Source organism: Ceratosolen solmsi, unplaced genomic scaffold (genome assembly GCF_000503995.2).
Source record: "Ceratosolen solmsi marchali unplaced genomic scaffold, CerSol_1.0 scaffold48, whole genome shotgun sequence".
NCBI classification, from domain to species: Eukaryota; Metazoa; Arthropoda; class Insecta; order Hymenoptera; family Agaonidae; genus Ceratosolen; species Ceratosolen solmsi.
This window is the reverse complement of record NW_011948440.1, coordinates 50,680-67,941: the sequence shown is the minus strand read 5'-3', so window position 1 is coordinate 67,941 and position 17,262 is coordinate 50,680. Positions and strand designations below refer to the sequence as shown.

At 28.1% G+C, this 17,262-nt stretch overlaps 1 protein-coding gene across 1 annotated transcript in view; it reads right to left on the bottom strand.

Annotated features, from left to right (window-relative positions):
- Positions 1 to 6,665: 6,665 nt before the first annotated feature.
- The window catches only part of Nmdar2 (glutamate ionotropic receptor NMDA type subunit 2), a 30,636-nt gene continuing 20,039 nt past the window's right edge, over positions 6,666 to 17,262 (bottom strand). Inside the window, exons 9-14 of the mRNA XM_011503736.1 lie at positions 16,450 to 16,589; positions 13,445 to 13,557; positions 11,311 to 11,595; positions 7,749 to 7,930; positions 7,045 to 7,283; positions 6,666 to 6,975 (exon numbers count right to left, since the gene is read on the bottom strand). Of these exons, the coding sequence (XP_011502038.1) occupies positions 6,937 to 6,975; positions 7,045 to 7,283; positions 7,749 to 7,930; positions 11,311 to 11,595; positions 13,445 to 13,557; positions 16,450 to 16,589 (998 nt within the window). The 3' untranslated portion in view covers positions 6,666 to 6,936. The remainder of the gene's footprint in view (positions 6,976 to 7,044; positions 7,284 to 7,748; positions 7,931 to 11,310; positions 11,596 to 13,444; positions 13,558 to 16,449; positions 16,590 to 17,262) is intronic.

Here is a 17,262-nt window from a genome sequence, read left to right as displayed (position 1 = left end):
AATAATGAGCAAAAATTACATTGCTTATAAATTAATCGAAAACTATAATTTTTTTTTTTAGATAAGTAGTATTAGTTACAAAATGTTTATTTTTTATTGTTTATACTAATATGAACCGTAGCTTGAATATATTAATAAAATGACACTTTATGTCGATAGTTTTAATCCAGTTTTATATGTATGCTTTCTATTTGATTTAGCTGCTTTTAAAATGACAAAAACCGACTCGTTTAAGTGGAATGAAATTATTAATGAAAAAATTCAATCACTAATTTTATAATATTCAATATTTCAAATGTAAGATCAATTAATATCGACAGATCATTTATATTAATGTAAATAATATCTTTATCAATATTAGTTAATATTATAATTATACAATAATTTAAAACTATAGAAGAAACGATAATTTTCTCTTTACACACAAGTAATTTGCAAAATTTGCAAAATGCAAAAATGTGTGTTTGAGTACATTGATTTATGTAAATTTTCATACATCATTATGGAAATTATACTTTTTTTTTTTATTAGTATAACCATTGTCTAATAATACTGGAAGTCTGGTAGAAACTACTTTTTAACAAGTATATGTAAATTAATTACAATTTATAAATTCATAAAAGCACATCCAACAAGTTTAATTTCATAATTTAATTTTTAACTTATTTTTAAGGTTTTTTTTCTTTTTCTTTTTTTTTTTTTTTTGTTTTTTTACATAGTAATTATTCTTAATATCAAACGTAATTAATTGCAGAAATAACGAAAGTTTTACTATTCGCAATATCATTAAAAATATAATCCTTTTAGAAAAAATATACTAGTAACTGCAATAAGAAATTATAATTTTAATAAATTTCTATGACGATATAAAAATCGAAGCAAAGTTATATTATAAACTACATTTAAGTATTAAACAATAATACCACGAATATGTTTTATATGATATGTGAAACAAGAATGAATATTTTAGAAATATTGAAATCCATTAATGACATATGGTTCTCATTATTATTATTCTATAATTACAATTATAGATGATATTGGAGTGCTATTAAGCATATTACATTTCACAATATATTGGCGAATATATTAAAAATAAAATTTTTATATTGTAAATGTATTATTGCACAAAATTAAATACGTTAAAAACACATAAAATTTAATTATTATTATATATTATTATATTTATATGTATTTTTTAATTCATATCTCATTATATATTAAAAATAAAATCTCGGTTATTTTAAACATTACTTTTTAAACTTGCGATTTTTTTTTTTTTTTTTTGTTTTGTTTCAAAAACAGCAGTTTATATTAGCACATAACACGATTTAAATAATATTAAATAGTTTTACGAAATATTAAATAAAATACTAATAAGATCATTAAAATGTTACCAGAAAATTATTATTATTTTAGATTTCAATTTTATCCTTAAACATTTATTGAAAGCAAAATTATTTTATTCGCTGTTAATAGCCAGTAAATCATAAATTATCTAAAAGTAACAGTCAATACTAAAGTTCTCTCATGTACATTTACATTTCGTAGAAATAAGTAGAACAAGAAATAAGTATTTTTATAGATTATCAATTGTTATGAAATATATCATTTGTTTAATTATTTAAACAAAACTCTACTGTGTAAAGAATTTTGTCTATTCAATCAGTTAATAGTGTTTATGTAACGAAAATTATAAATGGCTTTATTAAAAATAGATTTTAATATAAATTATAAACAAAGTTAATTATTATTTAAGACTATTTTAATACGTGAAATAATAACGATAGTAATTATTAAACAATACCAAAGATTGTATCGGATTATTCTAACAATTGATGTAGATGATCACACTTCATGATATTTGAATTAATTATTCACATTATACACAGAAGTAAAAGAATGTTTGTTTACAAAGGAATTTCAATTTTATTCTACAACTTTTTAAAAAATACAGACATTAAAGTGTAGTCTTGAGTTTTTCTAATTTTAGTAATAAGTTTTTTCTTTCTTTTAAAGTCAATTATAAATGAAGGTATTAAGATAGTATATTCGTTACTAACTCGATTGAAGAAAATGTACTAGATTAAGCAATTTACTTGTCCATTGCAATACAAATTAACATGTGTTTATTAACATTTATCAAGTACATTTAAATTTATTCAAATTGATTATAATTATTAAGACTTAGATAAAGTTTCTATATCAACAGTACAAAAAAATTATTATTTTTATTAATGAGTTTATTTGTTTATGATATTTATGATATATTGCAATAAAATCTGTTATATTATTATCAAATTCCCTATATTAAATTTATAATTCTATTTAAATATTTATGAATAATACACACGCCCGGACACACACACACACACACACACACACACAGAGTGAGAGATATACATCGATAAATACGTATATATTTACACTAGATGGACACATTTAATAACAAAATCTAAAGGTATTAAAAAAATTAAAAGCTGTTTTTATATCTTCATTAATCCAATGTTTGTAGATTACTTGTCTCTAAATGGAAAAATATAATGATTATGAATTTGAAATGTAAAGAGATCCAAATGCCTCGTTATTTTAAATAAAATTAAGTACACAAAAATTATCGAAGTTATTTTTAAGAGTAATCAAAGTCATTTATCTTTGTAAGAATTCAGTATTTTGAATTTCAGTGCACTTGTAATGCAATCCATCTGATAAATTCTTTATGTAATTATATTATAATATAACAAATAAAATGTAATAATTATTTCACGATAAAATTCTAAATTATCAAATAAAAGATTGAATTAGTTATATGGTTTGATGAATTTATTTCAATCCTAGTTAATTTTGATTTTCTCAATTATGTTTCACCATAATAAACTAAACCCTCCACAATTTTCATCGAGACTACGGAAATCAGAGCACAAGCTTGTGGGGTTGTACGGTAAAATTTATTACGAGTCGTGAATTTCCTTAAAATTCATGTCATTGTTTAGCCTCACAATACTTACCGAAATTCTCCAAATGTTAAAAAGAACATTAGGATTTTGTAAAATATTATCAACAAATACAATATAAAAAATCATTATTAGATTATAATTATAAAATAATATTATATATATATATATATATATATATATATATATATATATATATATATATAATATTATTTTATTAGAAAATGATATAGCCAAAAGAATATATCGTATGTCAACGAAATAATTTATAGAGGCAAAAATTAATTGGTCTGTCAAATCTTTAAACTATCGACTATTTTTAATCCCTAGTTTTGTTGAGGTTTTGTTGTTGAAAATGTTTTACAAAGTTTTCTTAAATACATAGTTTAACATTGTTATTCAATTTCTGCCTCCAGCTAAATATAAGTTTGATAATCAAAAAAACGATTCATTTAAATGTGTATTTATTACTTAAGAAGAAAATTTTTTATTGAAATTGAAATATTCTTCTGGCTATACAAAAGTTTTATTATTTTCAGCTGCTTTAAAAGTTATGTAACTGGGAAATCGGAGAGATGCAATGAAACAGTTAAAAAATTCCGTAATTAACACTTACTCGCTTTCCGTAAATTTCCCGGTCAAACATAAGAAATCGATTTGACACTAATTACTTAAATTACTTAACTGTCAAAAATTTGCTGTAATTTACATTTTTAAAATACGGAATAATTAGCATCGATAAAATTAATCTAACATTAACTATTGGTTAAGTATATTGATTAAGGAATATTTATTCAGCGTAATGGCTTTATATTATTATTATACAATTAAGTCAATGTATGTCTAAAATATAACTGGCACGTTATACATTGAGGTAGAAATTGTTTATTATATGTTTAAAGCATAAAAAGTGACGTAAACGATATTAAGAATTAATAATTTATATTCACGTTTATTAAGGAATATTTCTCTCTAATTTAATCTGCTTATTCTTATATTATATTATATTATTTTTAAAAATTGCAAATTTTTCCTTCGGTACAAAATTATTTACATCAAATTTTTTCAAATATCGTTAGTATTGTGTATAGTAGCCACACAAAGGCAAATAATTATATAAAAATTAGATATATATATATATATATATAATACAAAATATTTGACTAAAGCTATAATATATAATATGAGAAAATAATTTATTAAAATCGAAAATCAAAATCTTCACCTATAAATATAATTGAATAAAATAGTATTTTGTCATTTAAAAAATTATTCTATAAAATACTAACATTTTATAAAAGGATTAAATTTTATTTTAAGATTAAAAATCCACTGAAACTTTCTAAGATTTAAGGGAGTTACTATATATTATCGATGCGTTTATTTTCGTTCATAAAGAGAATTATGAATAAATGCTTAGCTGTCTTTAACGTGAAATAATAATAATCTTTATGTTTATAATAATAGGTATGATACTATTAGTTCATAGATTAAACAAGGCATTAAATTGCAATTATGCAATGAAGGAAAACTAAATTTTATATATAAAAATAATAATAATTAGTAAATGAAAAATTAATAAATGCACGTAAAGAATAGAAATTGTAAAAATTTAATTAAAATATTGAATTTCGACGTATTCTAAAATGGCGTTTTTTTTCCCGATCAATAATTTAATTCGTTAAAAATATCTCCGAATATTTATAGGCAAATTATTAAGCGATCGCCAGTATGTAATATTATTAATGTAAAATTAATTTCGTTACAATTGATTTTATTGTAAATTGGATTGAAAAATATTGTATATAATGAATAAGACAAAAAAAAACATATATTTTATGCAATTGAAAATATTTAAAAAGTATTTGAACGTTCAAAAATACTTTTTGCATGTAAATTAATTAGTGAATATTTTGACGCGTACGATCGAAGCAAAATGATCGAATTTTTAAAAATTTCACACTATTTTTTTTTCATAAAAGTTGTAGTATCGTTTGAGAGTTTTTTTTTTAGTAGAGATTGTAGTCAAAATGCTTTATTACACAAAATATAAAAATAATATCATTAATTACGTAAACCAAAATTATTAAAGCTTTTATACTATCTGTTTTGTAATTATAAAAATTTTTTTTTTTCAAATTCTTCTTTATGACACGAGATTAAATTGTAAAAATCTATTTTAGAAAAGTAAAAATAGTTTTCTCAACACACCGAAGGAGGAAATTGGCATAAATAATAGGCAGAAATTACATTTTTAATAATTTTGATTTGTATATATAATTATAATATACGATGTTGAATTGTTTTGAAAATATATACGCATTGAATAATTATAAATGCTAATATAATAAAAAATAAATAAAAAAAAAATAATATCCATACATTTGACATTTTCATATTAATGAAGCTAAAAAGAGATCATTAATTAAGTCACAACTTTAGATAATATTTCATTTGCATAAAATTAATTGAGAATCTTGTAATATACTATCAAATGTCTTTTATTGTTATTCAATATTTATTCGTACTTAAATGATACATATGGGGATAATTAAATTGTCAAAATTTTCCAATGCGTTGCTAACTTTGTTCTTCTATTGGTTATGAATATACCAAGCTAATTATGCACAGTATTCGGCATAATAAATTTTGTAACAATGATTTAATAAATATAAACGATCCAAGCTAAATTTGTGCTTTTGCTGCATTTTATAGTAAGATAAATGTATATAAAGTACAGTAGAAATAGTCAAGCAATGTATTTTTGCAGGCAATTTACAGTGATTATGATCAATGAAAGTAAAGTAATGTCAATAATGTTGATTCGAATTTGAAAAGAAAGCATTGTTACCTCATTATCGTTAGTTGAACGAGAAAGTTGTGTGGAAGGGTGGGAGGGAGGGCGGACTGCATTTGATAATATAACCGGCTTGCTTGATGTTCAATTGGTAAAATTGTATGACGTTAAGAGTCAGTGGTCGGAAGGAGCTGCCCACTTATCCGTGTTCCATGCAGATCCGGATGTCGGTGACATGTTAAAAGTGGGGGGCTTACACATGTACAAATGCAATTTCAACAGCATTGACAGCGGCTCTTCTGTTCGCGATGGCGTATGAATATTCCTTACCACAACATTTCATTTAATTGTCTAATTTACGAACACTCGGCATATATTATACAAAATATTATATATTCTATTTATGAACTATGATTTATGGTTTGTTCATATTAAAAAGTAGAAACATAAATAAAAGTGATAATAAAATAATATAAAATGTAGTTACGTAGTCGTGTAGAATTCTCAATATTAATTCTTTATTCGAGAGTTATAGAATTAAGTATTATTTAAAAAAGATTCCTCACTTGATTGACATAATTAACAAGTAATGTTCAAATGAGTCTTAATTATGTATTTTTAACCGCATTTAAATAGCATTATTTTGATTGATCATATAACGCATATCAAAATAAAAATATAATAAATTTTTATTTACTTATGTTAATAGATAACGTTATTGTAACTTTTAAAATGCGTAATAGTCTGCTAGTTTCATATTCTACAGACTCTAAAGAAAATAAAACATTAATACATTTACTCATCTACTACATGTCATGTCAATTTCATGTCAAGTTTAAGTCGGATCAATATACAATATGGAATAGCGGCCAGTAATTATGGAATTAAATATTATGTAAATAAAACATTTGAGAGAATTTCAACAGAGAATTATGTCTCGATTATATTGAACATTCGATGATTATTAAATTATATTATAGTTAACGACACTGTTCTTAATAAAAATGCTTAAACACTTATAAACTGCCACTGCTTTGCATTATTAATACTGTTTATGTGTTTTACCATAATTTGTTCATCGAGCAATCAAAGTTTCTTTGATTTCTTACGGGAGAGGATTCATTTAATTTCTTTTTCTTTTTTTTTTCTTTTTTTGTTTGTTTTTAACTTCAACATCGTAACACCTTAAGACTTAACATCCATTTCTGGGTTTAACATTTCTCGCTGAAATAAAAGAACGGATTGATGCTTATGAATAAGGAAAGGGTAATTTGTCCATTTAAATATACTTACGACACTGAGTAACGCGCAGCATTTACTGATTCGACTGTCCTTAGCCAGATGATGCCTAATACACTTGGAGTAAATGTACTCGAGGAGTAGGAGAATTGCCGCGATGAGAATGCCGACCATTAACATTAAGAAAGCACTTAAAAATTGCTCGAGTGCGAGGGGATCGCTGCTTTTCTGGACTTCTTTGTTTAGCCTGCAGGTGCCTGTCATCCAGTACCTTCGTAACCTCTCGAGGTCACCTATAACAGCGTTGCACATGAGCAACCGAATATCGAACTTTTCCAGGGAATATATTGCATACGCTCTGTTCGTCTATTTAAATTCTTGTTTCGCTCTATTAATTAAAGTAATATTAAACAATATTTCGAGAAGATATTCTTTTATTAATTTTTCAAATTAATCTTCTTTCAGGACAAAAGCGATACACGCTATGATTAAGAATGAAGGGCCAAATAGTAATAATAGCTATAACTTTTGCTTACGCCTAAATTGAAAGAAAATTAAAATTTAAAGAAGTTTTTTAATTTTGCACTTGAGAGAAAGTTTTATTCGCGCAGTCGTAAACGGCTACTTATAAAATAGTAAATTATCAAGTAAATAATAAACTTCATCACGATCGCATTATTAACTTATATCTATTAAATAGATTGCAATAATTATTCGTGCATTTTTTTCTTAATATTCTCTATAACTACAAGACATACCATTATCTCTGTAATCTAATAAGCGCTGATTGAACATTTTTAGAAATCTTGAGTTCCGTGGAAATGCTAATCCATATCCTGTCATGGCATACCAAGAGCCAACAGTTAATAATCGACAATCCTCGTCTTGAGATACTAGATAATCTAGTACTGTGCCATCGTATATGAAAGCATCCAAATCACTGAATAAAAAAAGAAAAGAAAAAAAGAAAATGCAATAATAGTATTGTAGGATAGAATTTATTTTATATAATTATTATGACGCCAATTAATTCTAACGAAATTTTGTTCATTATTTATTACCATAGCGCTTATTTATTACTATAGCGCTAATGAATATATATATTCTATTGTTGTCAACTATATAAGGAAAATATGGATTATTAATTGTATGCTTTAACAAAATTTTTATATTTACAAAAATAAATAACGTTATATCTAGGTGAAATTCAATAGCAATTAATAAATCTTGCGTTAGTCATAAATAATTATTTCGGTTTAATAAGGGCACATTATAATTAATTGAAAGCTGCAATTCTATTTTAATAGTAAATATTAGTAAAGTATTTTAAATACTTGGTTACTACTACATAAATAAAATTAAAAGCATTATTTTTAAGTATATAGGTTACGATCAATATTTTCATATTATTTGGTCAATGCGCTTAAAAAATAACAAACACACACACACACACACACACGCACGCACGCAAAAAAAGAAAAAAAGTTGAAATTAACTTAGTCTCATAGAATGGAAAAAGTCGAAAACCAATGGATTATCTTCCTTAAATTTTGTTGCCATTAAAAAGAATCCATAATTAAAGTTAAATATTATGGTAATAATATTTTTTTTACCAATTATTTTAAGTTACAAAAAATGAAAATAAAAAAGCTATAAGCATGGATAAATTATAATAAATTGAGGAAAATGCCACCGGCTTTCATATATACGTTAAATTCATAATTATTTTCACGAAAAAGAAGAAAATTTCTTTCTCAAAAGAGGATTCCTACATTATAATAGATATTTGAAAATTATAGGGACATTTTATTGAAATGTCAATATTAATTAAACACCTATCTTTTGATTATTTCTAATATCAATTAAATAATAATCTTATTAAAAATCACAATACATGTATTCCGAATATATATATATATATATATATATATATATATATATATATATATATAATACAATAAGAGCTCACGCGAGGTTGCTTATGGCTGGGAAATGTGGCTTTACAGTCTACAATGAGTAAAAAAGCATTAACTCGAATAAGAGCTACGAAGAAAGAAAGAAAAGTGGTAATCATTTTTCCCCTCTGCTCTCAATGGTTTTCCAAACAATTTAGCATAAGCGAACATTTTTCTAAATCCATTGATAATCTATTTAATGAAAAGGAAAACGCAACAACGGCACGATATTTGATTATAAGCGAGATTAATAAGCCAGAATAAATAGAGACATAGATTAAGGGAATCACCCTTAAGGAGGCAGAACTTATCTAAAACTCTGCCTCCATCAACCTGTAGCTGCTCGCTGCAGCTTCACTCGAGTGACAGAACTTAGTTGCCTAAATACATACCTACTCGTAGTAGTGTGTTTTGCTAAGGATGCGGTAGTATTAAGCAGCCTTGAAATACTCTTCCAACTCCTTCTTTCTCTGTCTGTCTGTCTGTCTCTCTCTCTCTCTCTCTCTCTCTCTCTCTCTCTTACTCTCACTCTCACTCTCGATCGATCTATCTATCTATCTATCAGTTGTTCCCTGTGTATGAATCGTTTTAAAGTACCGGCATTAATGTATTCTAATGTCGATAAAAATCGAGAGCAGTGAGACGGTAAAATGTCCTCGCGTCCACGTTAAAACGTTAGAAAGATTAGTTGAGATGTTGTTGAGCATCGATATCGATTTTCTATCGATTTTTCCTTTACTCGTGTGTTATTACTTGAAATCCTTCTTACCGCGTTACTCCATTATGACGAATAATACGATTGTCTAGACATAAAAATGCAGGATAATGTAAAATCTCGTACGCTAAAGCGAACAACAAAAGTCAATCGCAAATAGAAATAAGTTCCCTCGTGTGGCTCACTTTAATGCGCGAAAGCAAAGTCTTGGAAGTTGGCTTTTAAAGATCGACCGACGACCCCGACGATCTCTAAAATCCACCTTAAGTACTGATTGCATCGGAAATGGGAAAAAAGCTCCTGGAACTAAACTACTTTGGCACGAATCCTCGGACGCATACATTTTGTACGAGACGAATGACTGGACATTAAAAGCGCCGAGGAGCGAAGAATAATGCAAATTTGGCTAAAATAACTCATCCCTCGGTGACATCGGACTAAGGATTCTTTTTCGTTTCACTTTCATCCTTTATCGCTATTTATAATATTGCTTCGTCTAATATTTTTATATAATTATACTATCGTTAAGCATACGTTCTTTTGCTTAAATATTATTATAATTGATAAAGATCGATGGGAGGAACAAAAAATTAGATAGTTACTATAGGATTGTCTCTGTGGCTAATGATATTTTAATTCTGCGTAGAGTTAATACGAATGTTCTATTAAAATAATAAAACGCAACATGAAAAACAATATTATAAACTTAATGTATAAAAGAATAATAACAACAACAACAACAACAACAACAACAACAACAATAATAATAATATACTTATAATAATACTGGCATGATAATTTTTCATTTTTACCATATGATATGATTAATTGTAATCTTTTATTGTAACGAAAAATCCAAAAATTCGTTTGAATGAAAAAGAGAAATGATAAGAGAATACTTTTTCAATAATATGAGACCTGTGAATGTTAATAGCATTCTACATAGTTGATATTATAGGTGAGGAATGCAACGTATGTTTTTCGTTACTTGATTTTATATTTACAATAAAAAATAAAAAAAACAAAAACAACAACACAAATTTTATAGTCGCAATATATAGTGTAAATATGATCTGAATATATATTGCACAATATTGAAATAAGTAAATTTTCAACGTTTTATCCCACACTACACCCATACTATTACATACTCGACAAATATCGCCTCTTCTATTCTAAATTATTAATATTATTATTTTATATAGAATGTAATATATTGACATGGAACGGATTTCCATATAAAATCGTAACGATTAACTCGGCCTCACCTAGCACCGTTCCAAATCCATATTCGTGTTTCGCTTTAATCCACTCGAATATTTTCGTATTAAGGAATTTTCTGGTCTGGCCATCTATTTTAAGATGGTCGGTAAATTGAAATTACTATGAAAATAAAAAACATCGAATGTACATTTGCTACCTCAAGAAAGCGAGAGAAATAAACTGCCGTCTGAAGTACTAATTTAAATGCTTTCAATCTCTTGGAATGGCATTTTCATTTATATATAAGTAGGTTTATAAGTCCAATCGACACATCCATTTGCACATGCATGACGATAATCATTGAAGACACTTTGGGCCCGAGGATGAATGAACGTCGGCTGAAAGGAAAAGAAAAGCCTGGGGCGATAAACTTGGCTTAAGGCTCACCCGTTGATGACGGACTCTATGCCCTCGGCGACGCTGTTCTTATTGTAGTACTTCATGTAAGCGTACATCTCCCTGAAGTACTTGGCGAATGTGCTGTCGGTGTGGGTCCAGGGCACAGTGCCGAACTTGATCATAGGCTTATGGGACATGGGTCGGGCGAGTCGATGGTCGTCGATGCCGCTGAAGTCGAAGAACTCCTCGCGCGTTATCATGAAGGCGGCGAGGTTGGCCGTGTATATGGCCAGGAAGACAACGGCGAACATTGCCCAGACGTTCGTCATAAATCTGCAAAGTAGAGAGGCCGAATTTTCGAGGAAACTACTGACGGACGCGTTAATTTTTGCCCGGTTAAAGGAACCCAGCCGGCCGGCCGGCCTGTCAATAAGCCACTCTGTAAATTTAACTTTCTAATTACGACGCGCGAATGTTTTATCGTTCGGTAAATTGGGCTCGTCTGAAGCGCAAAGAGTGATAATTCTCATCGCCGTCGACCCAATTGCCTCCAGTGCACGTACTCTATCCCAGCTTTATAATTTACAGGCGAAAATCATTTGAGATCGATTTACGGGCGTCATGTTATGAAATTTAAATTGCCGAGCTTCAGATTCGATAAATTAACAGACGAGCATTAAAGAACGAACAATTAGAAAAATTATAAATTATCGCGTGGTTGGGTCGATAAAATTCAATTTTATCGAATATTCAATTCTTCAAACGATAGGCAATTAATCATAATTTATTAAAAATTATGAATCCATAGGTTGTTTCATTTGTTTTTTTCTTCTTCTTTCCTTCTTTTTCTTCTTCTTCTTCTTCTTCTTCTTCTTCTTCTTCTTCTTCTTTTGTCTACTTTTCTGTCTACTTTTTCGAGTATATTAAGAAACGTAAATTTGCAGAGTTACGTTAGAAAATGAAATTCAGAGTGATAGGGTATTGGAAAAAAAAAAAAAAAAAAAAAAAAAAAAAAGAAAAAAAAATTACGTCGATTATATTAAAGCGAAGAAGGAAATATTTCAAAGTAATTGTAGCATCTAGTCTGGATGAAAAGAAAATGCCAAGATAAATCCGAACTCTATTTTAGCAGCGACAAGGACAAAGACGCAAATAAACCCAAGATACAAAAAATACAAGATTCTGAACTGATTTCTTATGTTATTAAATTATTAGGTTCTTGGTATATGTGCGCGTATATGGCTGGATGATTGTAACAGAATGCAGGATAATATAGAAATTATTATTTCAATATTATATAAATTATTGCTTATAAAGTAAATTATTATTATTTGAATATTATAATATTTTGAAAATAATAGTTATCTTATAGTACAAACGTTATCGTAATTAAAACAAATTTTTATATGAAATAAGGCATGAAGACGTTATCATCGACCAAGATCGTTGTATGCTTGTGAGATTTTAAATATATTACAAATTATTTATATTTGGATAAAATATAGATATAAGTTTCAACGTGTTAAATAATTCGCAAGCATATTATCGAGATTAAGCTTGACTGAAAAATATTTATAGCGGTAACGAATAATAATAATGAAATATTCGCATTTTATACTTTTGCAATACGTCTCATTATTATTGAAATTTTGTTAAGTGAAATTGTGAAAAAGCTTCTAGCAAAAATCATTATTTAAAAATCTTTTCTTTTCTTTTTTTTTTTTTTTTTTTTTTTTAAATATCGTGTTGACGAGATTAGTAAAAATAAATTTTCTCGAGTAAATATTTGTAAAAATAGTGCTAAAAAAATAATAGCAATAATAATAATAATAATAATAATAATAACACCGATATCGATAATGGAATATAAAAATAAAATTGAGGGTGAGCATTAAAAAGAAAATAAAGAAAAAAATAAAAAACAACGACAACAAAATTCATTGTGCATTCGTAGTCGTCATCTCGTTAGATTCACGGATAAATCGTTAAATAATCGGCGAATAACTCGTGGGAATCATCAATCGACTATCGGATAGCGAGGCAGTCGAACAGGTTGCGCGGGCACAGGGCAGACGACAGGCTGTACGGGAATGAAAGTCGCGGCGAGTTGAATTCCGGGGTATCGTCGACTTAGTTAGTAGCCGGTGGTCGGGGAAGTGTTGTGGAGTTATGCGCACAGTACCTGGCCGTAAATCCTCTGGGCGAGTCGACGTGTACGGCGGCCTGGAAGAGAACCGCCCAGACGAGCCAGTAGACGCGGCAGAGGGAGAATCGATGCCTCAGTGACGTCACCGTCTGTCCACATAAATTAATTCTGGTTTTGAAGATGAGCTTTGACCAGTTAAGCAAAGAGAGCACATCCTATGGAGTTTTCGTTTTGCTAAAGGCGCCATTGGGCTTTTGCGGCTAGATTAAAGCGTTCGGACTTTATTGCAAAGTTTTTAAGATATTGCGTGAACGTGTTGCTTTGTGCTACAGGGGATGCAGGACTCATTAATCAAGCTTTACGTACGTCTTTAATGAAGGACACGTCGCAAGATTGTATGCACTTTCTTCTTAATTTATTGTTGCGTACATCGTTATTTGCAACATGTTGCAAGCAAGAGCTCGTTGTTTATTTTATTTCATTTCAGTTCAACGGATGCGATTTCCCGTGCTTATTGTATTATTGCATTTATGAAATTTTTTATAAAAATTAGTCGAATAGATGGTTATTTTATCGTTCGTGTATGCTTCGCGCCGAAATTCGCTTAAATTGTTTTTCCCAAAATATTACAAAAAAAAAAACAAAAAACAAAAAACAAAAAAAATCTCTCGATAAATTAATCATACAAAAAATAAGTGAGACATTATCATTAATGGCAATTTAATTACCCTAAAATCAGACAAAACCCATCGTTAATTTCTTGTTTCTACAGTACGAAAAACTACGACAGGAATTTTATTGATTAACTCTTACACTGCATAAATTAGATGGATTAGTACGGAACGAATTTATGTTTGTTTTAATGATATTAAAAATGCTCATCATAGCATTACATTATAAATTTGATGATTTATAATTGTTCCTTTGTAAATAAAATATTTTCAATCCTCGATACTTTATGTGTTTATGAATTGAGCAATAATATTATTTATAATTTATTTAGTTTAATTATTTATATTTATAATTATTTATAATTATGTATCGTGCTTTTAAAGCATACAGTCTGAATACAAAACAAAACAAAAAAAAATTAATTTGATTAAATACTTTTTGAAACTATTTGAAAAGTTGGTATTTCTAAAAGTCAAAGTATCTTTCATAATATTTTCATTGCATTTCTTAAACTTTACGTGCCTCCTCTTCCAATAGTAGCGTATTTAATTCCAATTATCTGCATGCGATATAAATTTCAGATGAAAAACAAATATTATAACTTAATAGATAAGTATTTCTATTGATTATAGAAGTTGTAACTGTATTAAAAAATAGTAAAACGTTATGAAAAATAATAAAATTATAAAATAATCTGTTTAAAGTCTAACTGAATATGCTTCTTCTTTAACAGTAAATACATCCATCTGTTAAAAAAAAAAATACGTGTAATTCCAAGCCGAAACTTCAAGAAACTTTGTAAACAAATTCCATCCATACATACGATGATTAATAAAAATAAGTGAAAAAATAATTAGTAAAATTGTGTCTTATCAAAGACTCGAGAAAACATGGAAGAAACAACTGTGGAAAGAGATCACGTCTGTTCCTATCAGCTCGAAGCGTCGCTTATCAACTACTAATCCTTTTATAATTTAATCGCCCTTTCAGTACGACTTGATTAAAAGTTTCTTTAAGCTCATCTCTGACAAAGTACTCGTCAATTTACAAATACACGGTGTACAATGCAATAGATTATGGTAAAGCAAAGCTAATACTTTACAACTTCGCTTAAATACACTCATCTTCATTTAAAATGCTAGGTATCCATGTTAGACAACGTCTCTCTTTCTTACTTTTGATTTATTTTAATGGTACACACTAGATTATCATTTAAACTAATAGGAACATTCGATGACAGGCAAGTCGAGCAAGTATGAGCATTAAAAATGTAATAACACAAAATTAAATAAAAAAAATGTTCCAACTACGTTAACAATTTACATATTGTACATGCTTGCATGCTCTGTATCGGTACTATGTAGTTAAGACCGACAATATAGATAATAAAGGATATAAAAAGAGAGTAGAAGGAGTGAGTGAACAATAAAAATATTGTAACGAAAGAAATATTATAGAAAATTAAAGTGAAATGTAAAGATATTAAAATACAAAGCATTGACTTCTTCTTTTTCTTCTTCTTCTTCTTCTTCTTCTTCTTCTTCTTCTATAATAATAGCCTTAAAATGCATTATAATTTTATTAAACTTTATATTAAACTCAAAGATGAACGTTGTATTTTTTAGAATAAATAACAAGATGTATTTAACAATTTTTTTTTCTTTAACCATAATGAAATAGAGCGGAAAAGAATTATTCTTATGAACAAGCGATACTCTAATTTACCAATGCCTACCTCTTTTAAAACATTTATCTTGAATATTTGTCATAAATTACCAAATTTTTCTAATTTAATGGCCTCATTATTAAAATTTATATTGACAATTTTTACGTGCATCTGCATTATGCCAATAATAAATCGCATATACACACGCACGCGCGCGCGCGCGCGCGCGCACACACACACACACACATATATACATTTGAAAGATGGTAAAGAAGATAAAGTCTAGGCTACTTAAAGTAAGATAATTAAATTCAAAAGATATGGATAAAAGCCCGATTGTTGTTACTCGTAAGAATTTTCTTATAGTTATTTAGTTATTATCATTGTTATCATTATCAAGCTTAAGCTGGCAGTTTGTAATGTAGAAAGAGCGTAAAGGCATGTATTTATGCTTGGTAATAGGGGAGGCAGGGTGATGATGATGAATAATCGCGATCGGGGCCTCGGCAAACACAGAATAAAAGTGCATAATGTAATCGTAGCAGCAACAAATATCATATGACAATGCAATAAACAATAAACAAACAAAAAAAAAACAAAAAAAAAACAAAAAAGAAGTGCAAAAACACAAACCAAAGGACAATAGGGCAAAAAACAAAAGAGAAAAAAAAATAAAAAAGAGAGTTGCGAAATTGAAAGATACCGGCTTTCGCTTTGAGCCCGAGGAATGATCGGTTATGCCGAAACCAGATGGCGAAAGCCACTCGAAGAGGAAAATCATGAAAGTAGCCGAGTGTATAGCCACAAAGCCAACGAGCATCCAGGAAGCAGTGTCGAACGGTTCTGAAAAGACAAAAAGTTACGGGAGTGTTCCAGTGTGATAGAGGCCAGACGTTTTCTCACTCGCTCTAATAAGTGCACTAATAGCGAGACAAGCGCTTTTGTATTGGCCAATTATAATTATATAACAGCAATCCCCAAGTTCATAATCCGTGTATCCGCTGCCAAATTAAAATGCAAGCCTCTCTCGTTGTATCATTTCTAGAAATGCTTCGCGTAATGTACAATCGTCATGCTTGCATTTCTATTTACACGTGAGATTTTCTTTTCGGAAAAGTTCGTATGTTCCGCGCTCTGCACATATTTTCATTACTTACATGTGCATTTGAATGTTTTACTTCTTTTCATCTTTTTCTCTTCTCTTTTCACTCTTCAAAACCCTCACAATCGCAACGAGAGTTTTCCAATTTATGGACTCACGAGCTACCGTACTTCCAAGTGAATTTTTTTTTGAATATTTTACTCCATGTACAAGGGGTTTTTACTTTGATAGTTGAAGTTGTTCGATACAATTTTTAACAATCAAATATTTTATACGATTTTCCACGATGCTTTGCTCTTAATTGCTTAAAACTCGTAATAATAATAATAATAATAATAATAATAATAATAATAATAATAACAACAACAACAACAACAACAACAATAATAATAATAATAATAATAATAATAACAA